Genomic DNA, 26,259 nt, shown 5'->3' on the forward strand with positions numbered 1-26,259 from the left:
ACTGAAAGTAAACTGAAAACTAAGTCTGATTGAAGTGCTTTTAACTCAAATACAGTGGAGATTTTTGGCTAGGATTTTCAAAAAGTACCAATTATTTTTGTGCACCTAGCCTGAGGCCGTCTAGGAAGATCTGACTTTTCAAAGGGGTATGTTCTCAGCACTTTCTGAAAAATCTCCTTAAGTGTCTTAAGCTGGAGGAATCAAAATCACAAGTCTCCAATGAAAAATTTTCACTTGTGAAGTTATTTCTGTGTCTTGTCTTTATTATTCTGTCTAGATATACATCTAGGCCTCCTCTGTACTAAACTGTCTGTTAAACTGACTTATTACATTTTACAAAACAGGCAGAGATCATTGTTCCTGGTGGAGGCCAGCTAATTCTTGTGTTTGATGAACTCTATGGTATTTTTCAGAACTTCTGAAAGACAGGATCTTCTAACACAGTGAGAGCACATCACTAAAAGACATTTCTGATAACTGTATTTAATTTAGTAACTTCAGCCAGTATGCTGTTGCAATAAATAGCCATTTTTATGCAAGTGAATGAAAGATTAGTGTTATAACCACTGAAAGGAGCTATTCCTTTTCTTTCCTGCTTTCTTGTGCATACATTTATTTATTTCCCTGTTTCAATGTGTGGAATTAATGTATCTTTCCTTAATACATTTACTTAATAGATTTAATAATCGGTATTTATTCAGAGCGTTTCCTTCAAGGATTTTGAAATAGTTTACAATGAATTATTTTATATACTTGTGATGTGAAGCTGGTTAATAACAATGCAACTACACTGGAGAGAGCTAGAGAAAGTAAAGCCTAGACCCTGCCATTACCTCAGATAATACTGCACCATTGTTCAAAATAATTAATCAGATCTCAGCAAGTTACACAACTGCAATAAAAGCGTAACATTTTTAAATACTATTGCTTACCTTCTGTTCAGGTTTTCAAACTTTTTTATATGTACAAAGACTCACTTTTTTAATATGTGAGTTGAGATATAGGCATGGGACTCCAGGAGGTCAAGCTAAAAAGTGTTATGATACCTGGGCCAAGTCACAACACACTTCTGGTTAATGCAAAGCCATCATCCCAGAGGCAGCATAACCAAGAAATTCTACACCTTACATCCATTTTTTTCTGGTACTAGTGGATGGGAAGGGTAATAACATGTATGTAAATTGTTTGATTGAGATCCCATCAGTGTAAGAACCAGGGCGCACTGCCACTTGATCTTTGACACTCAGCAGTGCTGTAAGACAGCTACTAAGCATCAGCAGATGTTTTCCGTAGATGATTGTTCACCAGAAGAGGCTGATTTAACTACATCTGAAAACTCATGGAAATGCACCTATTGTGACAAAAATTTTCCTTGAGAAATATTTTAAACAGGATGGGAAATTCAGGTTAGAATGACAGAGAGAAAGAAGGAGGGTAAGCAATTAGCACTGCAAGAGCCCATGGCCCAGCACTGGGCTGAGATGTTGAAAAGCCATTTGAATACAAACCGTTCGTATATTGGCCAGTTGCAAGCTGATTTTGCCAGTCTTTTCTGTTGAAGCAAATCCACATTGTATCACTGAACTGGGGGGAGTGAACAAGCTAAAGGCTGATGCTATCATCTGATATTTAAATGCTCTCTTTTGATGTGGGAAACCCAGGTTCAAAACCTTGCCTTACTAAATATTTATGCAAAGCGAAGCAGCTCCAACAGAGAAGAATAAGAGAGAGGCACTGAGCAGAAGCCTAGAATAGCTCCTATCTCTGTGGATTAAGCCCATTACTGGAAAGTGGGGAAAATGGTGGAGCAGGAAGTCAAAACAAAAAGTGCCCCACCCACAGGGCAGAAATACTATTTTCTGTTCCTTCCTTCAGTCCCTAAGAGAAATATGAACAGTCTCGGGTTTGTCTTGGCACAGAAGGAAGAAGGCTTCTGAATCCTGAAAGTCCACCAGGGAGAGGAAAACACTTCCCCCCATGCTCTCATTAGAAAAAGGTTTCTTATTTACAAATTCTATCAAGGACAGGTGTATCAGGCAGGATCTTAGAGATATGCAGGATAGCCAGGCTGTTGACTAAGGAATGGAATTAGAATATAGCATAAGGAGCCAACGATGCTTAACAAAAACAGTTCCCTTTAAAAGGAGTAACACCTCCTTCTCGGAGACCTCCGCATTGGCTTATCTGAAAAAAAGTACTTAGCCAGCTTGATTATTGTTACCTCCTTTTAATAGACATGTAAAAAAAAGCACACAGAAGTTAACTCCTGGCCCCAAATTATTCTAGGAGTTCCAGACACTGCATCTTGTGCTTAAGTACCTACAGGTCATGAAGCATTTTGTACAATTATTTTCCGACTGAATGCAGCAGTAAGACGGTAAGAATTTAATTATGCATAACAAGTTGACAACTTTCTGCGAATTTCATAGTTTATTTCAGCTCATACTTGCATAGTGCAATACTGAAATGAAATTATGTCTTCAAAATGAGCAATCCTATTCCAGTCTGAGACTCGTTTTCAGTGATTTGAATCTCCATTAAGGACCATACCAGCTCTTTATACGCTACTGGCATTAAGCCTAACACTGCTTTGTGGGCAGTCAGAAAGCAAAGTGTATGGCAAATATTGAAGAAATTTCTATCCTGTATATTGTCTGAATACAGATTTCTCTGACCCTTGAGTACTCTTAGGCCCATTCTTATAAAAGGTTATTTACCTATTTCTCTCCATATTTCCTGAGAGATTCTACCCTGGGTTTCATCTTTGTGCTTGTGAGTTCCCACTGACTACTCAGCCTCACCTAATATCTTGACTGTTAACTGACTGACTGCTAAGCAGCAATATTTTGCCGATATCCAAAGGAGTTCTCCCTGGGACAGTTCACATAGCTCTGGAATAACTGATCAAACTGGTAGGTGGGCACTAGCTTACAGGAAGATCAACAGCTACTATTGACTTTCAAAACTCCTCCCGATGGTACTGTAAAAGCCTGAAAGACAACAAAGCTAATTGCTGACAAGCTGGTGCACACCTAGTCGAAAAGAATACTTTGTGTGCTGCAGACCTTGCATGCTGGTCTCCTTGCTAGCAAGAGGTACATCTTTTGAGTGCTCCACAGAAGTCTCCTGGGAATCACTGTTTCTATACATAGCAGAGTCATCACAAATTGGAAGTAATGCATGTAAAAGGCGGAGAAAAGTCTGTGCTGACTGCAGAGCTGCCGTGGTTAGCGTGCTGTGTTGGGTGATTTAGATTTAGACACAGGTCTAATGTTTTTTTCACATATACCATAGAACAAAATAAGGTAAGTGGTGTTAGAGTTCCCTCTTTTTCCAAGCAGCTCTGTGAAGCCAGCATCCTGTTCCTGCCGGCTCCACCACAAATATCTTGTTACCTGTACATAGGATAGGGTCAGCTTTTGGGAGGATTGTAGTTGTGTTCCTGGTACACTGCTTGCTGCTTTTGTAAAACATTAATATAATATTGCTACAATTTCACCGATACTTTGTAAGCAACATTGTCACTTTAGTAACATTCCTGAAAATGTTACAGCTTGATTTTTCCATGATTACATCTGCTTTTAATTTCATGACAGTGTAGAGCAGAATTAAGTGCACTGTGGCATCTGCTTTACTCCTGACCAGTTGTTTTAAAGATAGAGATCTTACACTACTATGCTCGCAGATTTTTTTTTTTCTCAGGTGTTCCTTCTGAGGGCCCCTTCCAAAGGCCATTGAAGGTCAATGGGACATCTTCAGCTGGTGCAAATGATACAGCTCCATTTACTTCAGCTAATGTTGACAGTTTGCATGAGATGATACCTCCTAATCTTTGTCGCAGAGAGAACTGTTTTTCCTGTATATGACTAGTATTAGATTGCATACTTTATATTCATAGAGTACTTCACTAAGTAGGTTAGAGTCCTCTGTGCTGCCTACTTGTCTCAGGAATAATGCTGCTTCATTTCATAATGACATAATGGTGCCACCTGCAGTCCAGAGCCTTACACAAGTGGTTTCGGATAATGTGGTTCACAATAATAAAAGCATTGAACACAGTAATGGGAAGGATAACAATAATCAGTCATTTGTAGAAGTCACTGCATTTTAAGAACTGCTTTATTTCTGTTACCATAATAAGAGCTTCAATTTCTCTTATTTTCATTGAAAATGAAGTCAATGAAACTAAAATCTTTGCCCTGCTGACTTGTCAGGGGCATCCAATAAAGCTCAGTAACGTTATTCTCTGTAGCTCTTTACGATATCAAATGTGCTGGAACCTGCTAAAATACTTCATTGCAAATGTCAGTCCCAGCGCATACATCACAAATAAGGAAAGCTTGTACACTGTAAACTGTGTTTGAACCTGAGAGATATTTTCCTTTTTATTAGCAGGGTAAAATCAGAATGACTGACTGATGCACGTTTTTCTTTTGGGTCTTTCTCATCTGACTGGTGGGGTTTTCTCTTTTTTTTTTTTTTTAATAGGGAAACCTGTCTCCTAGTGCCAAAGGGTGCCCAAGTATTCTGCTATGAATTCTTTATTATTATTATTACTGTTAATATGTGGATTTTTATATGCTTTTCATTGCTTTTTCTTTCATCTCCTTTTCACAGTTGTTAGAGTACATTTGTGCTTTACATAAATGTATGAAAATATATCTCTAAAAAGTGATGGCCTGTACGGAGCCCATGTGCCAACATACTACATGGTTTGGGAGACTGGGAGAAGGAACATGATGAATTAGAGAAGATACTCAAAAATCCTGTTAGTTCCAGCTGCAGTTGTTTAATAGGACGAACTTGGTATTTATGACTTGGATTTTTTTTCAATTACTTTTCTATGTGGGTAGTCTTCAGAGAATATCTGCTGACCAATTAGAATAACCTCTTTATTCTGCCTGATTATTGTTCTCTGTGTAGGGTCTTTTTTTTACTGAAATGTGAACATTGTTTAATAGCTAGCCTATTGGTACAGGCATGTGGTTTTACTTAAGTATCCTTACTTCCTTTGATCATAGTGAGATAAATCACCCACATTAGGAGGAAATAGGGTTTATAATTACATTGAATTAAATGTTTGATTCTCCTTCTTCTTCCATTGGTAATTATTTTAATGATCGCTCCGTAATTTACCTAGCAGAGTAATGAAAGAATGTCCACACCTACGTAATTTTCCTGAACGCAAAGGAAATTGCACATTAATCTGACAAAATGTTGACATTAGGGAATGAATTATCAGTTTTAACTAGGCCTCTTGTTATTCACCTCCCGTTATTTGTGACGTAATTTTGGTCATTTATGCAATCTAATTACCTGATTGCATATTCAAGAAGGTACTTAGGTATCTGAGCACTGTTAATTCCTACCATTTATTTGGAGTACAAACACAGAGCTCAGCTATTGAAAGTCTGGTTTTAGAGTACTCGCTACATTCTTTACTGAAGTTCTCATTTTTCCAAAACACTGCATTTCTTTGCATTCCCAAAACACCTGAGCCCTCTACGGTAAGAAGCATTGCTGCTTTTTTCCAAAACTGTTTGCTAGTTTTATATGCTATAAAATACTCCAGCATGATAAAAGTGTAGATGTGGCACTTTGAGACATGGTTTAGGAGGCATGGTGGTGTTGGGTTGATAGTTGGACTTAATGATCTTAGAGGTCTTTCCCAACCTTAATGATTCTATGATAATCATACTATTTTCTTCCCATTCATCCTTGCAATATTCTTCATCTGGGGTGTGTTAGTGGGTAGTTTTAAATTCTGAGCAGGCATACTGCAGTGTATGGGGTTTATTTTTACAGAAAGTTCACAGGCAATCAGCCATTTTCTTTTGTTTAATCTCATCGCTCCTGTATACCCTGGGAACTGATTTGAAGCGCAGAGAAGGAAACAGAAAATGGGCAGATATGTACAAATGTTTTCATTTTATTCTTCTATCCTGTTATGCCATGAAGTGTAAGTAGTTTAAGTTGCTCTTCACAACTTAGTAACTTCAGTATCAAAAAGGGGCTAGACTTAAGTTTTCTTCAGCTGATGAGAGGTGATGTGAAACAATAAGCAGTGAAGGTCTTAGCTCTTCGTTGCTTTCAACACAGTAATTGCAGTCTTGCTTATGAGTGAGGCTTCATCCGCTGCTGTTGGGCAGCCATCTCTGGGGGTGAACTGTGGCAACTCCTCAAGAGCACACAGAAACACTCTGCAACACTTCAGGGCAGGAAACAGCAAATAACACTGTTCCAGTCTGCACTGCAGGGGTTGTTGAGATGGTAGAAATTTAATTGCTTGTGCTGGAATCAGGCCAGTAAACAGGGTCAGCTCTCTTGTCCTTTGGAGAAGTATTTTGGCACATCTCAGATGCAGCAGCAGCACTTGGAGTTGCAGCAGAAATTTTTTGTAGCAAGCTTAGATCCCATCCTGAATCTGGAGGGGCATCCCTGTATTGAAAAACCCACCCTGTTACGTAAGGGTTCACTCAAATAATGTCAGTGCCAGCCACAGTCTAGCCCAGAGTGTCTGTCTTCACTAGTATCTTTTGCCAAAATCTTGGATCTTTGGGGTAGGGTGAAGGTGTATCTCTGCGACCTCATTCATATGCCACTGATGATAGCCATGTGTCAGTTTCTTCATTTGGCGTTAATCTTTATTTGCTTATTTTGAAGGAGGAAAGGAGGTTGGATACCGGATTATTTTAAAATCTGTTAGAAATGTGATAATTCAATGGAAACTGAAATACCAAAGATAAACTTGGTACTAAAAGATGCTACCATTTATTGTCACTGGAAAACATGCCAAGAAACAGAAATTGAATGGGTATATCCTTCCTGAAAATCTTAACGTTGGGCTTCTCACCACTGATTCTGGGTACTTCGGGCTCTTAATTTTGCTGCATTGCGAATATGTCAGAATTTTGTTGAGGTTGTTTAGTACCAAACTTCAAATCTTCACTTGGTCACAACTAATTGCTCACAAGCGAGAAACAGGATAAGCACAGAAACTCTTCAGAATAAGTATATCATTTCACAAAAATCATCTTCTCTTCGTAGATGGTTCAGAAGATGGAAGGAGACGAAATCAATCAAATAAATTACTGTTTGCACATGCTTTGCTTTGCATATTTGGCAAGAAAAAGTCACAATAGTGATTTAAGGCAATTACTTTCTAGAGCATTCTGTATGCAGCAGACTATTTGTCTTTTAGAAATATTGTTATGCTCACAGAAAGCTGTCAGATTCCTTCTTTTAGTTCCAGTATATGTAGCTGACTTTCCTTATGAGTCAGTTTACATAACATCACGTTTCCCTGTTCAGGAGCAGTGAAGGATTCATAAAAAGCAAGATTACAATATTATTTTAATTGTTGATTTGGACTGTATATATATTATATAATCTGTGTGATATTATATATGGTACTACATATACTATATTTTAGAAATTTATTCTGTATTCTTTACATTAATATAAAATTATAATATGCTACATTAAATATACATACATATATTCCACAGTGTCTCATCTTTTCCACAGGGGAAGAATCTGGCCTCACTAGATGCTTTAACAAAGCACTCGATTACCTCTTTAGGCTTAGGCTCTCATCTTGTTTCCAGATCATTTCACCCATGTGGAAACCTCAGTGGTTCTATTTTCCGGAGTGTATTTCCTGCTACGTTTTTTCTCCCTTTCTTCCATGCCCCTGTCTTTACAAAATGTTCTTTCAGAAGAAGCTGCTGTGTTCAACCCATCCATATATGCCCATACCTTCAGGTTTGCCAGTCATCTAGGGTAACTGTGGTGCTTGGCACCTTGGGTTTCCAGTCTGTTCCTTCCTGATTTTCAAGAGATGTTGGAAACAAGCCTAATTGGCAAATGCAAGAGTTCCCTGTTCGTGTGCCAGCTTTCCCAGTGAGCTCTCCCTCAAGTTTCCATCCCACCACACAGCATATTTGCTTATACAAAGTGTCACATCCGTTGTTATGGAAAGAGATAAACCTGGGAAATATAGAGCAGTTACTGAGAACTCATAATTACGGAGAACATTTATTAAACACTTGAATGGATCCAAGGGAATACAAATAGGAAGGAATTCTGTATAGATTTAGGCAGGCAGTTAATGTAATCTGTTAAAGCCTTATTTTCTACCCAGTACAAGAACAAAAACCAGAAACTAGGTTACTGTACGTGTACAAAAAAGAAAAGATCTGAGCAGTTACATAAAAAATAGAGTACATGTCAACAGCGTTACTGTTTCACAGTTTTAGCTTGTTCATAAGCTTCCAAGAAACAGGGGAACATCTCCTATTTAGCTGATATGTAATCTTTTTTGAAAGATCCAGACACCATGTCATGATCTTAATTTAACTCTTACTGGAAATTTTCAACAATAGATTGCCGTGGGAGCTTGTGGCAGTGCAGGGTTTTAGATTCTTCATGGAAATGCTTTCAGCATCCATGCAGGAGATGAAATCAGCACTAAACACAACACAGGAGATAAAGTAAGACTCTGGCCAGAAGACTAACTTAAAAGCGGTGCTGAAAAAGGCTGGAGGCTTTGTTTTTAAGTACATAATCTGTGTAGTAATCAAGATGAGATATATGGAGGGTTCACCTTGAAGCAACAGTGTGTCTGTGTGAAGGCACTAAGTGAAGATCGGAACAAAAACAAAAAAAAACCCAGAAATGAGACCATTTACACCCAGTGATGACTGCTATAACAAGTGCAAAATATTCAGTAGAAGCTTCACAAGGATGGATTTTAAAAATCTACTATGTGAATAACAGATAAGGAATTGTGACCTTTATTCTCAGACCTTTACCCTTAAATTAAGCTTAGGTTTAACCTCTAAACTTTACCTCTTATGCTGCTTTAGTCATTTCAGTTATAGTGGCCTATGTACTCTGTCTCTACCTAATCTAGAAATCTAAATATTTCCTCTCTTCATTTTCCATAGGAAACACGGTTTAGAATATTGTTTTAATAAATATTTAAAATTGCTTCACATTTCTTAATTGATTTTTTGTCCACTTTTTAGTATAAAGTTTCTGTGTTTGAAACCTCTGCTGGTCTTAATTTTATAAATTACCCATAATTGGGAAGATCCACCTCCACAGATGTTTATGCTGTGGTATCATCCACTGAATAGACTGACCGGTTCAGGGCCATTAAACCCAATGCTGTTTGCCAGGTCATTCTTTTGGAATGATATCCAGGAGACATGTAATTAACTCCCCCACTGATTGACAACAGAAAGAACAGTATCATCAGTCACTTTGTATAAACACTTATCATTATTACAAGTGGTGTTTGGGGACAGATTCATGCTACTCTGATGGGGAAGAGCATTTTGTACTCTTTCTGCCAAGTATCATCGTCATCGTTTCCTGCTCAAGATATAAGGCAATGGTTGATTTTTATCTGCTGACTTTCAGAGTGCAAGATAAAGTTAACTTGAGCTTTTTTTAGGAACTGAGAGTAGACAGTGGGAACTGGATAGAGTTTTGTTCTGTCTGAGAGCTTTTTGATACGCACCCATGAATTATGATGAATTTCACTGCTGTGCCTGCAGCTTCTCCAGTCGGTACGTCAGAGAGGCCTGCTGATGAGCAATGCCTCTTTTTTTGGTACACAGAAAATTGTTAGTTAATTAGATGAGCAGAAATGTCAGATACCTGTTGGTAGCAAGAGGGTCAGTAATAGGTCAGTACGCTAGCTTATCACCTCTCACAAAAGTTTTGGAAGACAGATTATTTTGCATAGGGACAGAACAGACTCTGAAGTAAAATGAGGGATACTCACAGAGAAAAATACCTGAGACATATTGATAATCTCACAACAGGAGCTTTAGGGTAGTGTGTGCAGAAGTTTTTGCTGTTATTATATTTTGCTATTGGTTTTGTGTTTATCATATCATATGTGAAAAAAGTTGCACATCATGTGATGGACTACTAGGCCAAAGACATAGGCTCAAAAACTGGAATCTCATTGACTGAGGTAGAAAATCACCATTTTATATTTGTTCTAAAAATGTTCCTGCCTGTGCTCTCCTTTGTTGGACAACTAAGTCTTCAAGAACACAAGCAGGATACTGAAAAATTTTCCCATTTCTTTGTTGCATATTAAGGTGCTAGGGGCCTTTTGGGTGAGGAAATACAAAAAAAAAAGAAAGGTTGTAATTAACATGGAGTTCTTTGCCCTCAACATAAAGAAAGTAGTTTCTAATAAATTTATAGGCATGCATTACAACTACACAGACCTTTACTTTAGGCCAGTGTACAAATGAAAGTGTGCATTCACATCCATGCTGAATCTGTAGTAACTGCACAGTTTCTTGTATATGTACTGAGGATTTTGTTGCATAAACCTGTGACTGCAAAGTAGAAGCTTATTTATGTTGTCATGACCAAACTACAGAGTCATTGAAAAACCAGTTGTAAGTTGTCCCTCAAATGATGTGCTTATTATATAGCATATTTCTCTGTTTCAGAGGAATATCTCTGGGGTTCATTTGTTAGCACTGAACAGGGTTGAAAGATCTTTGTCTGAGGCTCCTAGGCACCCTTGTAATACAAATAAGGGTAGTAAACAAGCTATGGTTTTAGTAATTGGTTTTGAAATGACCCTGATGGTTCTTACATGCTGTGAGCTGTCAAGAATAGGCAACATCCAACTGTGAGGCTTCCCGTCATTGCTGAGCCACTGCCGATGTGCTTGAATCTCCAGTGGCGGTGTAGAGAGACTGGATTGGTGATGACGGTTCTGTAAATGGTCCCTGTTTTCATTTGGCAGGAAGTGAAGTAGGCTCGGGCTGGTGTCATACCACAGCCGTCAATAAAATATGACTCATTCGGATCTTGAATCAGAGGACCTGCCACTTTTTGTAGAAAAATAAGAATTCTTCTTCCCTTCGCTCTTCTCTCCCAAGCAGATAATTTTAAAACCAAACTTCCCATGTGTTCAGATCCACTGGAAGTTTATTTTAATTTGTGTTTTTACTGTGTCTTGGGTGCTATCCTTACTGCAGTGTGTCGAAGGGAATGCTGAACCACTTAGCATTAACCAAGAGGAAGCTATCAATGTGTGTCTGTCTCAAGTCTCCTTCAGTAGGTAAAGGACCTGAATCTAATACAACCCTGTCAACTTTTAATGTATCAGTTACCACTATCTATGTACAGGAGGTACAAAGGTATTGATGAAACTCCAGCAGTTGTTGAAGTTAGTAGGAAAAGCCTCATTGCCTGCAGTGGAGCTGGGATTTCACCTAATGTTTATGGAGCAAACTCAGCTGTGCTGGTGGACTAATGAGTATCAGTCCATTCAAAATCAGTGGAACAGAAGATGTAGTTTTCAAAAAGAATGAGGCTCTGTAGTCAAGAAGAAAACTTTGGAAATTGCTTCTAGGTTGTCTTTGCAGAGGCTGCACATAGCTTAATAGTGTAGGGTATGACCTCTTTTTTCCCCATTAGTCCAGGTTTTTTTGAGTAGTTTAGATTGAAGAATTGAGTTAATCCTTCTGAGAGGAAGAAGTTAAAATATTTTACATACAGTGCTCTGAAGAAGGCTTTACTTCAGCCAGTGAGAGGTTTGCAAGAAACATGGGTTCATTTCAGCTGGTTCACTCTATTCTCACTGGAGCTCACCTTCAAAGGAAATCTGAAATGACTCATAAAAAGTTTATTTTAACTTTTTGGAGAAGCACAGCTAGTGAAAAAAGAAAACTTTGATGCCCAGCTTGGATGAAAAAAAAAAACAGAGGGAAGGATTTCATATACAGCAGGAAAGACCAAATTTCTCTACAGTTATTCTCCAGCACATAACCCAGGGTTGTGATGCGTACAACATAGAATTTGGCCTTGAACCATCATGACTACAGAAACAGGATAACTTGAAGTGTTTTAGCTTTTGTAGTGAAGGTTTTGCATAGCTTTTGTCATACTCAAGTGGAGAGAATGGGTAGGTAGTGGACAAAGGCCTTCCTATAAAAAGACCTTCTTTGAAGTATTCCAAGTGGGGTACATATACTTTAGGGAGGTACAGTAGGAGGTTTACTTCATTATCAAGTAATAATAACCCTGATGAGAGATTGTTCCAGAAGTAAATTTTTTTCTGAGATTTTTTTTCACCTTCTCTGTTTGGCTTTTCCGAGTTCCCCCCCGCCGTTGTCACTGATCCTACAGAATGAACCAAAGAAGAGTTTCTATTTGTAGCCTTTTGCCACCTCATGCCACCTGCAGCTCAGAGTGATTCTAGAAGCAGAGCAGGTCATTGACATTTGCCTCAAGACTTCATTTCTTTGAGAGATACTAAGTGTCATATAAACTTGACCTAAAAATTATTGTGGTGTTTTTTTAGTTTAGAGTTGAATGGTGAGAACTTTATAACTGACTGGGCTGTAATTTATTACATTAAAGTCCAAAAATGAATGTTGTTCTTCTTGCCTAGCCACAAGATACCTTGTTTCACAGAAATGTAAAGAAAAGCCATCCAAGACAGTTTCTGTTCAGAATTTAAACCACTCTTGTTCAGAACTGTTCCCCTAACATCTAGCTAGGGAATACAGGCAATTAATGGACAAAGATAATTCTTTTCCTTGAAAGGTATCCCTTCAACTCCTTATTCAGTGTCAAGGGATAGATACTGAAGTAAAAACGCACTGAGAAATCTCCTTTTTATGGAGTATATGGACTAGGATCTCACCTGCATCAGAGCCAGATCAGAGTAGGGAGCCTCCTAATCAAGGGACTACTCTGGCTGCTGTTTTGCTCTCTTGCTAGCATAGAGCAGCTGGACAGTGGACCAAGGATTTGGTATTCTCTCCCACCCAAGCTGGTATCTTTTGGTTGCAAGCTGGTGAAGTGTTTTAAGTTAAGTAAGCTCTTATGTTGTCAGGTGGGCCGTCCAACACTACTTCTCCAACTAGGAGGCAAGGTAGTACCAGCACAAGCCATACTAAATTTCATAATTGGACTTTGAGCATATGCAGAGCTGGAGAAACTCAGGCTGGCAAGAGTGGGAGTTTTCTAGTTTTTGCTGGCTTTGTGCATGCTATAATTTGCAGTGTCTGGCCAGCTGAGGGAAACTTAAATGGATTATTTTCAAGAACTACATTTCCATGGTCTGGCTGTCAGTTGCCTCAGGATAGGATTTAGTCATGAGACTCAATCCCAGTCTTTTAAAAACTAACCTTCGGAGCATGTTTTGGGCTGGTTCATAAATTGCAAGGTTAAGTTACAGGTCTCTGCATTGCCCCTGCTCAAAGGTGCTGTATATAATTGTTCTCTCATCATGACAAACTAATGGGGACAAATCCCTTGAAGCATTTCCCTGAAGGTATATAGGGAAAATAATCTCAGTACCTAGAGACACCCCCACACAAATGCATACCTACAGTAGTCAGCCTTTTCTCTTACATAGTTTCCCCTTTAGTTTCTTTTTTCTTACTTAGTTTCCCTGTAATTTCCCTAGATAGGATGGTGAGCATGGGAAGAATTATTTTTCAACAATTGTACAAGAATTTTGCTCAGTGAAAATGTAGTTTGACTCTCATATTAAGACTTGGAACACCACTTTCTTGTCTCAAGTCAGATCACAAAACTTTAAAAAAAAAATGCTTGATTTTGGATCATAAGATCAGTATCTGAGGTAGGAATTCTTTTATTTGCTGTTGGATTATCAAACAGGAAAACTGCCTCACTCCACGGGAGACACTGGATAGAAAATTTGGTTTATTTCTTATCTAGGCATTATCACATCACAGAACATCAGTATTGGCTGGAGGATGGTCCAGATTATGTTTCTGTGAAATATAATTAAAATCAGAAATTTTGCAAGTGAGGTTTTTTGCTCACGCAGAGGTAGCAAGATTAATCAGGCTGTCATCTTCTGGGAAGCATTAGGAAATTCAGCCAGAGAAGCCTGTGCTGTTGTAGTTACAATGCCAATGCACTTTTTCTTGCATGCTGCTCAGAAGTTCCCTTTGTAGTGAGAGTATTGTCAAAACGTATGTTTGGTGAAAAGGCTGAACAGAAATAAAATAATAGAAAATTTCCACCTGCATCCACCTGAGATATCCTTTTCTTCTTAAAATGGACATTTCTCCCTCCTTTCTCTAGTGAAAAGTTAAATTTCAGCCTGAAAGGAAATCTTTCATTTTGTGGCATTTACAACAAAAGCTGGAGGAGTGAAGATGTGGATACCCAGAAGTGACCCTCTGATGTCCTCTTAACTGAGTCTGCTGGTTAGATCTATCAGGCAAAGAGCCCTTCCTTGAGAGGGCCTGAAGCAGTGTCCCTTCTCCCTCCAGTCAGCAGGTATTCTGGGGAGGGAGAAAGGACCATGCAGGGGTGGAAGATGTTCTCTATCATTCCAGTCAGTGCTATTCCATCACCATGCAGCATTAGAAAGAATTTTTTATTCCCTGCATTTAAGCTTGTAACCAATAGCTAGGAGACTGAATTCTTTCACCAGTTGTCTGAACACTGCCTTACCAGTGTTTAAAAGTAAGCATATGGAAAGCCTCCTTAAATTAATGAGAGTTTTAATAGAGTGAATGTATATTGTTAATCATCTGCTTAAGCGACCTTTAAGAGTACAGACCCAAAGAACATATTAAGGTTTGCCTAAAGATAAAGAATGATTTATGGAGAATTTGATTTGAAAAGCACATAGGGCCTTCTTAAAAAAAGCCCTGTGTTTAAAGTATTTCATAAGGAAATAATCCTTTCATTATCATCTCTGGTCTTCACCTGATTCTGGATTATTTGCAAAGGTCCTTCCCTGCTTATTTTATCTGTCTGAGTGGGTTTTTATAAAAACTTCTGGACTCCAGTATTTATATGTTTCAGATGTACTTTCCACATACAGCTGAAATACAGAATCGTGACTGTGTACAGTGTGTTTTTCAGAGAGTGACAATTAATTTCTGATGGCCGCATGTGAAACTCTGAAAAAAAAAAGAAGTCGTAATGGATATACTTGCAGGAACCCCCTTTCTCCCTTAGTTCTAATTGTGCAAATAGCACTGAGAGTGTACTGTAATTGTTTGTCTTTTCCGTGAAGGCAATATGAAGATTAAAGTACCATCTGGCTTTCTGAAAGCTCAAGTTAGAAAACCTCTAGCTTGAAAGAAACAAGCAGTTGGATCCCTGTCGGGTGGACATTTTAAATGTAAATTAACTTTGCTCATCTCCAGCTAAAATTCTAACCACAAATCAGCACTCGGATCTTTTCCCACTTCATAAGAGTTAGCATCCTAACAGAAACTTTCCAAAGTACCTTTTCCTGGAGGTCTCTGATAACTTTGTGTCTGTTCTTGTATTTATGCTCCAATAGAGTTTAAAGACAGAACCTGAAAAGTAAACCTGGTTGGAAAATTTCACAATAAGGGTTGGTTTTTTTCTTTGAGAAACAGCCATTTTTTCAAAAGCATTTTTTGAAAAGTTGCCAGCATTACTAAAACTATACTTTTTGCATATTTATATCAATTTTGCCATGACATTTTGACAAATCTTTTTACTTAGTGTTACTTTTAGGATCTTAAATCATTTTCACAGTCAATACAGGAAAAAAATCAGTTTAATTCATGCTTCATCTGTGAAATCCATTTATTCATAAAATATTTAGAAAGTAATTTCAATAAAACTGACTAATTTATATTAACAAGAAATTTCACAGAAAAAGAAAATGAAGCTTTTTCAAGCTTTACGGAACAAAACCAGTTTCAGGGGGTTTTTTGTAAATAAATTTTTGTTTTGTTTTGTTTTGTTACCAGCTCATCTAAAAATTGCTGTAGAAAATAAGCACAGAATTATTATTAGTGAAGATTTCATCATCAAGAATTCTCCAGGGCTGCTAGTGATGAAAATACTGTGTCTAGTTTTGTTACAGGCAACATTACCACTCTCAGAACCAGAAGCCCAGTCTCGTTTGATTACTGTTGTATAAAATTTAGCCTATAAACTAACACACACAGGAATTCCCCCCCTGCTTTCCCTCTACCTGCCCCTCCAGTGTCAAAGCTGCTAAAAGGATCTCCAAGTCTTAGAACAAAATATTTTTACTTTGTGATCAGGATATCTTCCTTTTGTCTGAGATCTCTGCATTAAAAAATTAAGCAAAATTGCAGGTTATAGGATGGAAAAGTAACAGAGGGTACAAGAACCAGGTCTTCTCCTGACCAGTGAACTGGTTCAACTGATTAATGTCTGTAGCAATACGAGATATGCTCGTGCTCTTTCCCTATGCGCAGTCCTTTGTACATCTACTGCACATCTTCTGTATGGATCAGAGAAATTCCCCTTTCATCGAACCAAGTCTTTTCCTGGGGCTAAGTGGAATGGCGTTGAAAGTTCAAAAGTAAGATAGAGTCATTATTAAAAAAAAAAGGAACCTAAATGATAATGTGGGTGGTGGTACACTGCCTAGGGTACTCCTAGGTATGAATTTAGTGAAATCACCACCTATGTTGCAGGCAAATAAGGTGCCTGGGCACTTAACAGCATAATAAATTCAGGTAATCGGCTTATATGTAGAGATCAAATATCTTCGTACCTATGCTTCAAGTCAACGGACCTCACATGGATGAACATTTGTGTGGAAGAGGCTGTTTATTAACCTATGGCTGTGGTGGGAGGATGTTAGGTGATGAACACCCATTAAGGCTGACTTTATGAGAGACCCTGCCTGTAGTGAGTTATGTTGTTTTACATAGTTGTTCTCCTGAAACTTTTTTTGTTGGTTTGCGCTCACTCAAAGAATTCAGTCATTTTGCCCATATCTCGGGCTTTCTATAGAGTCTTTCCCCTACCCTCAAAGTGAATTTACAAACCACTGGTTTCATGGTCCAGGGAAAAGGGATTGGCCACAGTGCTCACATATCAGCTTTGACTGGATTATTCAGGCTGGTTAGAAAACATAGCTGGTGGACATGGAAGTCTGTTTCAATAAAATGCTTTTGTGGAAATATTTAACAGTCAAGATCCAGTGATTTCAGTTCCCTCCTGGGTGAACTCAAAGTGCCCCTTTGGATCAAGCAACCTTCAAATGGCTTGAGGACTCTCTGAGGAGCAAACCTCTCTCTTCCTCTTGTGTTGTCCGACCACCAGTGCTGGGTTAAAAGCACTGAGCCTCATTGAGACAAAGTGGCTTGATAAAACCCGCTGTTGTTAAGCCCGATACCCCACTACTGCTGCCCCACCACCCCCAGTTATGTTTCATTCCTGCCTTTCTCAGCAGGGAGCTCCTCTACTACTTCTACCACTCCAGTCCTCACCCCACTCCCATACACAGACCTAGAAGACCCTGGCCCTCAGGAGAGAGTCAAAGTTACCCTCAAAGACATCTCATAGCCAAATGTCAGTGTACTCCTCATGTGACAGTGCAGATGGCTTTGAGGCATTTCTGCTTTAAAAAGAATAATAAAAAGAGATATTCTGTAAGAGGACATTTCCAGTAAAGGCCTCCTGATTCTGTCAATGTACGCAAGCTTTATCTAGGGAGACCATGAGGCTGAATTTGGGATTTTGTTCTTTAAAGTTTGAGTCTCTATGTTGTCTTTGGGCCAGTTTTAAAATAAACATTTAGCAAAGCATCTAGTTATTGCTGTGTGCTTCAGTCTTGGCTAGCTGAGCTGTATTTAGCAATGTCTGTAAAATAAAATTCTTACAGCTCAAACTCATTGAAATATTCATGTTTATGCATGAATTCAGGAATGACTACCAGCGAGGTTTGGTTTGAATAGTCACTGTTGAACAACACTGGAAAACAGACAAAACGGCACCAAACACTGACATGTATAAATCCAAAGCCATTTCAGAAAATAATCTCTGTAACTATTGTCTCACCTTCACTGACTGTAAAAATTAGAATTGTAATATTTGCCCATGGCAAGTAGTGGTTTGAATATTAATCTATATTTGTAAAGCACTTCACTGAGGTAAGTTACCCTTAATTTGGGACACCATTTGACCATGAACATGCAAATGCACATAATTCTGTATTTTTACACCTAGCATAAAGATGGAGTCAAGGAATCCTTTCTTTCCAAAATACATGAACTTGCTTTCATCAGCCAATTCCATAATGCACAACTGTCAGTAGCAAGCTGTGTTGAGATTCCACTTGTCAGTTCATTTTGATCTGGACAAGAATATGTTTTTAATATGTCTTGTGATTTCCTTCTAGATAAAACACTCCACTCAATGCACATCATAATTTCTCCTGTAGTGTTTTTCAATAAAACCTGTTTTCTATCTGGAAGAAAAAAAAAGTGCTTTTTTGTTCTTTTCCCCTTTGCCTCCCCAGTGCATAGTTTGGGACTGGGATTCCAATGGAAAGCATGACTTCATTGGAGAATTTAGCTCAACTTTCAAGGAAATGCGAGGAGCTATGGAAGGAAGACAGGTAAGTGGAAGCCACCCAAGCAGTCTCCATATGTAAGCTTTGTAGAGCAGTGCTCTTTAGACAATACTGTAATAAAGCAAGTGGCATTGCCTCATTGTCTCTCGGAAATTCGTTGCTGTGTTGTCCTCTCCCATTGGTTTTACTGTTATCTGGACACAATAATCTGAAAATGCAAAAAGAAGCCATGCCTGAAATACATAGAGTCTTTTTCTAGTTCACATTCTACGGGCATTTCTTTCTGCTAACATTTATTTCCTTTGAGCCCAAGTACATGGTTTCTATGAGGTGCTGGGCTGTTATGGCAAAGCAGTTGCCCGGTCTGGATATCCAAAGCATTTCCCTACTGGCCTAAAGGCCTTTATTGGGTGAGGGTCATTCTCTGTCTTTCTCTATTTCTCATGTGCTGCGTTCATGCTGTCAGCTCTAGCTTGAACCATCATGATGAAATTAATCCGTTTGCTAAATATCTCATGAATTACAGTCCTAAGAGAAAATGAAATTGTTAGCTTATTAATAATGTAACTTCTTTATGTCAGCCTGATCTTTTCAAATTGAAGTCGATGGTAATTATTGAACATGATAAATGATTTGTCATTTCCTATTCTTACTTACTCCTAAAGGTGTTAGTATTGATAAACTCTCTGAGGGGGATTTAAAAATGTTGACTTTATAATCTGCTGACAATTTATATTCACTGTTCCATGGTGATCTCAAAACCAAACACAAATGCCTAATAAACTTTATTTGGGCTTTATATTAAGGTTCTGTTTATAATGTGTTAATAGAGAGGTAACAGAGAGTCAAAAGGTGTTTAACTAATGGTAAGCAGCCAAGCTATTCCATAGGTCAAGAAATTTTTATGATTCTTCTAGATATTTTCTACTGATGTTCTTAGAACAGTATAGAGTTTAGCAAATGTTGCTCATGTATGTAAAATCCTGTTGATATATATCAGTCATATATTAACCCATTATGAATAACTTCTGAACAGAACCTGAGTGTAAATGAAACCCTGTTTTGTTCTCTCAAATTAAGTGAAAGGATGAAAACGTAAACCAAACTGAATTTGAGTAGAAATAAAACCTAAAGAGGTACCTAAAGAGGTACCTAAAGAGGTAAACAGATTCCAGAGCAAATAACATCAACAAGGCCAGTGATGTGACAACACTCCAATTTTGTATACAAATACCTGTGGCTGGGAAAGGGACTGTGTGAGAGTGGTAAACGGTGTATACTTCCAATGTCAATGTCTTCAGAGAAGCATCACGGCCCTTCCCAAACAAACAGTTTCTTGGCCAAGCAAGAGACCTGCAATGCCAGCAATGGCTGTGAAGGATAAACTATATGGTTTTTATCATGATGCAGAAATAGTGTGCTCTTTTCATCCTCAGCTAGCAAAAAGGATGGTTACTCTTTCAGAGGCGTAAGTTAGTACAGCCATTTGTCAATTCTTGTTCTAGGTTGACATTGCATTATCGGAGTGCAGTCCAGGAATGTTTTAATGTTGCACAATGCTTTAAGTGTCTGAACTTTTGTCTTGATAAGGACTTGCCATTTGCCATTCGGCAGGCTGCCTTTCACCTGTAACAATGCATTCTGCCTTTCACGGCAAAAGTGCAGCTTTTCTCCTCCAGATGCCTAAGGCATTGTGGCATTATTTCTTTCTTGTTGCTCTCATTCTGTTGTTACTGTTCAGTTATTCTGTGGGCTTGCACCTGCAAAACCTGATGCTGTTGTTATAGCCAGTTTTGCCACCAAAATGAGAATCAGTCATTCTCCCCCATCTCTTTTCTAATCCTTGTTTTGTAGTCTGTTCTAGAGGAAAACAAGATTTAGTGGATAGTTTAGTAGGTAATAGTCATTTAAGTGGCTAATAAATATTGCCCCAAAATATACATGCACAAGCTAGATGGCTCTTGCAGGCTTCAGTGAGCACTAATAGCATGATAGGCAAGAACAAGCAGTAGGGAGTTTGAGCAAATCCTGGTGAAAATTATATAGTTTTTATGGAAAAAGTATTGTGAACACGTGGTACATGAGAGGTCGCTTGTGTACGAGACCATGTCACTTGTCACTTGGGTGGAGCCAGAAAGCACTTTCCATTTCCCTTTCTCTCTTTGTCTCTCTCTCTCTGTCCCTCCCTCCCTCATCCTCTCTCCTTTTTCTCTATTCTTCGGAAATAAGCACTGCTGCTAAAGGCAACATATGCTGTTAGTTGTGGACCCCATAAATACAACCTAGAGCATAGTTTATCTCAACGTCCTTTGTGCAACATTAATTAATGTGAATAGTATTTGTCAGTTTTTTCTTTAGTTTTATTCTCCCCAAAGAAAAAGCATGTGCAATGGAGCATTTATGTTTACTCTGAATAAAGGGGGTTTTAGTAAACCTTGAAGAAATGGCAGAGGTGAAGGAAGGTGTTTTGCCTTCAAGTGGATATGTTGCTAAGTACTTCTAATAAGCAAGGCCGCATCAGAGAAAGGTAATTATATGTGGGTGAGGAGATGAGTAGGTTAGACATAGTCCTTCATTTGTAGAAGAGACTTTTTCACAGCCTCAGACCAGAAAATGTTCTGTTTTCCATGTAGTACTGCATTCAGTCAGAGGATTAAAACTGCCAGCTACATCCTTCAGTCCATGGCATTAAACATTCTTTCACATAGCATCACAAGAGTGAGTGTCGAAGAAGGGGAACAAAACCTGGAATTTCATCTCAGATACTTTTATCTTGTAGCCAGTCTATCAACTGCTATAGAACCACTTCAGATGGTCAGAATGGATATGTGTCACCTACTTACTTAAAGGAGGTGGTGGTGCGTCTAAGACTGTTTCAGTTCCATCCCTGGGCTGCGTACCGATTATCCCAAGTTTTGAGTGTCAGCCTCTGACCAGATGAGCTTATATTTGCCTTGCTGGCTTGCCTCCACTGTAAGATTTCTTGGGACTTTGTGTTTGAGAGCAGCCATCATTTAGATAAATGTTGTAAATCTAGCAATGGCAGCTTGCTAGTGGTTGAACCAGTAGTGTGTGAAGGAAGGAGGGAAGATTCCTCCTTTGAATGATCCATCACCTGTTTTGATCAGGAATGGCATGAGTAGTTTATTAATTTCTTTCTTAAATGTGGCAGACCCCGGGTGAGATTCACAAGTCTTGAATTATGACTCCTTCAGAGTGACAGTTGCTTCTCAGTGACTGAAAGGACTGAATTCTGGGAAAGTTTGCTGGTCTTTGGCTGGTAGTACAGGTGAAATGAATTCTTACTGTTTAAGAAGACTTCCTGATCATTAACAACCTCAGGGTAATAGCTTGGTGTTTGTTTCTGTTCCATAATAACTACCTTGTTGTCACAGACCGTCATATTCTGACACCCAGCCTGTTTCATACTGGCCACCAAGGAAAAATGGCACAAAGGCATCCTGTTGTTCAAATGCACATCTGAAGTGGGCATTTCTAAACTTTCTATTTAAAATTTTCCACCATTCCAAAATTCATCATTTACTCCTTCACCATAATCTTAGGATTTGTTCCAAATATATGTATAATATATATTTTTAATATGTGTGTACAGTGTCAGTTTTATAAGGTATTCTAATATTAATCTATCAAACATTTGAAATTAAGATTAGAAAAGCTTGATAAAAATTTAAGGACTATTAAAGCTTTTTGTAGCTGAAAGGAGAAATCCTCCACTCATTAGAAAAGTCCCAATTTTTTTTAAATGGAGGCAATAAAACCAGAGGGATTTGCGGGGGAAAAAGTCATAGAAACATAAACCACCTGGATCCCCATACAGCATGGGAGTTACGTAAGGGAAAAATCTGTTCCTGTACTACATAAAAATGGACAGGTGTGTATACACACACACAAAACAGAAAGGGGAGGAAGAAACTTTACTTACCACTTCCACTGACATTCCCACAAGTTCAGGGTTTCTTTAGCAGGGTGAGGAGGTCTGCTGAGGTGCACAAGATCGGATGGGATTCCGAGGGGATGTGAGCTGGGTTCCCCCGTTTGTGCAGATATTTGACTATGATCCTAACTCAGGGCCTTTGCATCAGGTAGCTTTTCAAATAACTGAGCATAGATGAGACCTTTAAGCCTCTGGTAATGGGCCAAGGCATTATTGACACCAGTGGACATGTCTAGTATTATGAGGAGACAGGCAGGTTCATCCAGGACTGTCTGCAACATCAGCAGCTGCTGGCCCCAGGGAGGGCAACAGAGGCCTCAGAGGAGGGTGCAGCCATGTCAGGCACCTGACACATCCGTGGGATTAGGTAACCAGTGGTGCAACCTCAGGAGTGTGGAGGAGGCTGGGGGCCTTGGCTGGGGAAATAAGAAATGCTTTGATTTTCACTTCATTCCCCAGGTGCAAGTTTCCAGAGGAAACCTCTGATAGTGATTAAAAACAGCTCTTCTCCCATGGTGGATGTCTCTCTGGGGCAGAAGGAGAAAAAAACTCGACATCCTGTCCTCTTGCCTGAAGGAACGGCAGGAATAAACTAGCCTTTCGTGCAGGAGGAGTTACAGTTCACCTAAATGTGACTTGATTTTCTTGAGGCATCAGAAAGAAATAACGCAGGATATAATGCTGCCTGCTATCGACTGGATTTTTTTTCACCCTGTCCATTAGACCATGATGCCTCCTTTGTCATTTACAAATTATGCAATTTGTTGCAGAGCTGTATGTGAAGGAACAAGAGAGAAACAAAAGAATTGCAGGGGAGGCAAGCGAACATGCTAATGATAACCCAAGCTTTGCCATAGCTCTCTAGCCCTTTCCTTACAGTTCTACCCGACATCCTCATGTGCAAGCACAGTGTCCCAGAGGAAGCAACTGCTCTGTATCATGGTTTTTCTTGCCTTAGTGTACATTAAACTCTACTGACACCTTCATTTTTTTCTCTGAGATAATAGCTTGCACTATTGGTAGTCAAATACTGCTCAAATTTAAGTTCTACAATGGTTGCCTACACTTAGTCACCTCCACTTCCCTTTGCTGGTGTGTGGCATGGGTGGTTGCACTGTTTGCTCTTCTCATCTGAAGGTTTGGTAAGAGAAGGGGTAAGGATGTTTGGGAAGGCAGCAACCTTCACTGCAGAGAGTAACATCTCCCACTGAGGGATCTGTGTCTCCTCCTTACAGCAAGGAGAGGATTAGGACCTTACAGGTGTCAGCATTAGCCTGTTGACTTTCATTGAAGAATAAGTGGATGGAGTTTGTTTAACATTCAGAAATTCTCCACACAGTGGTTTAAATTTCAGGGTATGAAAGAAACACCAAAACAGTATAGTCTGTTGCCAACATTTTCAACAGTACTTAGATTAAATTAACAGGAGATAGTTAAAACCAGGTTGCTTTCTGTTTCAGATTCCCTGTGTGGTTTGACAGGGAAAGAGTTTGCATAGCTCAGAGCTGCCAGGCATTTGGAGGAAATGCTAAGTGACTTTTAGAATGATGAATGCAAACTTCACAATGTTTACTGTTGGTGTCAGATTGCAGACTCTTGCATTAGTTTCCCTCTCCACTGAAAAGTTAATTTAAGAGACAAAAATGAATCAATAATAAACAATGTTGATACCAAATCAATACTGGAAATGTAGGAACAGACTGAAAATTGAGCTCGGCCTCACAGTGCAAGCAAAATATTTGAAAATTGTTTCTCATCGTTACTTACTTGCTTAGAGCTGTGTTCTGAACTCTGTTCCCTTTAAAAGAGCTGGAGATATGACAAGGCCTGTATAGGGAATTTCCTTCAAATGATGCTTGTCACATCTTTCGCTCAAACTGTGGGAATTGCCAAGGTCAGAACTGGATCTTGGTGGATAAGTGAAGATTGAGAGTTTTATGTAAAACAGCCTTATTGGTTTTTTAAACCTACAAATTGGGAAAGGACTTCTTCCTCCTATCCTATCCCCTTCCCTTCTTTATACAATCACATCAACAGATTTAATAGGTGTAAAATTGTCCTTCTTTCTGTTTTCCTGCTAGTCTGTTCTTTCCTTTGCTTTATTATCCACATCAGCCAGTGACATGCACATGGACATGTCACATGCACAGTGACTTGCACATGGAATACTTTAATGAGCTTCAGATAGTTGCTGAGAATTGTTATCCGTATATCTCAAAATGCATTGCAAAGGCAGGTGAACATTCCTAGCTGCATTTTACAGTTAGCGTAGAGATGCTGGGAGTCTGGTCATGGGCACAGATTTTTGTCCCCTGAAGTAGTGTTCTATGCTGCTTTGGTCCTTATATAGTGTAAACGTCTTCCAGGAACCAATTACATGAACATATATCAGGCTTAAATAATCCTTTTCCCGAAGAGAGGAATTATGTGCATAGTGTGAGGATTCATATAGGTCAGGCCTTGTTTAAATATACACATTAAAAAGTGTTCATGTTGGGGGATGATAAAATTAAGAAAGTGCACCTTGGACGTTCAGGGGAAAGCAGTGAGGTCTCTCCAGTGTAGTTCAGTGTCAAAGGGAGGAATATAAATCCTGACTATTTTTTTCTCACTATTTGATATATTACAGTTTTGTTATATATACAGACAGCACAATTTCTCTGTAGGAACACTTCCAGTAAGTTTGGAGACAACTGTATGCTAAATCATTTTGCCAGGCAGCAACGTATCAAGATGTGAGTGGGCAGTGCTTTTGCCTCGCTGTCAGATTGCTTCCCCAAATATGAGCTTATTGCACTCTGGTGTTGTGTCACAGAGGCCTCTCTTTACATTGAGAGAAGGGCTTTTATTTCTTAAGCCTGACTGCTTCTCTTGAGTAGAGAAAAAATGTTTACGGAGGATTTCCCCTGAACATGTGGGCCTGTGTCTGTCTGTTTTCTCAGTTGGAAAATTCATTTCACAAGACAAATAATTGAGCTGTAGGCTAACTGGGAAAGCAAGCAGATGTGCTTCCTGCAGTTGGAACATTTTTTTGTCTTTTCCCATTCTTCACTCTGTGACCTGTGTCAGTAACACAGTGATGAAAATACTCCTCTCCTGTGCAGAAAAGGTCTCATGTTGCTCCAAAGCCATATGTTTTCCTTCCCTTTTTTGATATTTGACAAAAGCTCTAAGTTTTAAATACTTCAGAGACATCCCAATAATTGCTGTTAAGCAATGGTTTAAAGCTTGATGATACTGCTGGGGCTGTTCATAAAGTAAAAATGATTTTATGTGCTCAAACACTTCGCTCAGATCCTATATGAAGGTCTTCACTCCAGACAAGGTATTGTAACAATTAAGACAGATATGTTTCATTTCAAAATGTCATAACAGGGATTTTTAGATAATAGATCATCCTGGTTCCCTTTGGAGATATATTCTTTATGTTACCCAACAACATTATCAGCTCACGTGTTTTCTCCCAGCGGCTTGAAAACAGCACCCTGAAAGAAAATACTAATGTTCTTAACCGTATTTAATAACATTACCTGTACAAATCTGGATTTGGAAATGCCAGTAGACATTTGCATGTACAAACATATATTTTAGTCCTGCAGTAAGATGCATGAATAACGTGTAGTCATTAGAGGTCAGGGTCTGAAAGCCTGGCCTTATCAATCTGATTGAAACCGGAGGAAGGCAGAACATTTCAAATGGAAATCAGTAAGACTCTAGGAGATGTTATGATGGCAAAAAGACAACAAGGTAGGACTATTTGCTGTAAAATTGACTATTTTTAAATAAAATTAATCAGAACATTTTCAAAAAGGAGTTTTAATATATTCTTAGGGATACTTTTCAAATATATCAGAAATTAGTTAACTGCATCTTTATGCATATTTTAGTATTTTCATAAGTTTTTATTTTACTGTCAGACTGTCTTCCAAGGGAGAGCGAGACAATCTCTGATCAG

The 26,259-nt window shown here is 38.8% G+C and overlaps 1 protein-coding gene across 2 annotated transcripts in view; it reads left to right on the forward strand.

Annotated features, from left to right (window-relative positions):
• Positions 1–26,259, forward strand: part of CPNE4 (copine 4) — a 234,934-nt gene that overhangs the window by 161,104 nt on the left and 47,571 nt on the right. For both annotated transcript variants that reach the window (XM_064444130.1, XM_064444131.1), the window contains exon 8: positions 18,296–18,394. In XM_064444130.1, the coding sequence (XP_064300200.1) occupies positions 18,296–18,394 (99 nt within the window). The remainder of the gene's footprint in view (positions 1–18,295; positions 18,395–26,259) is intronic.

Source organism: Phalacrocorax carbo, chromosome 2 (assembly GCF_963921805.1).
Source record: "Phalacrocorax carbo chromosome 2, bPhaCar2.1, whole genome shotgun sequence".
NCBI lineage: Eukaryota > Metazoa > Chordata > Aves > Suliformes > Phalacrocoracidae > Phalacrocorax > Phalacrocorax carbo.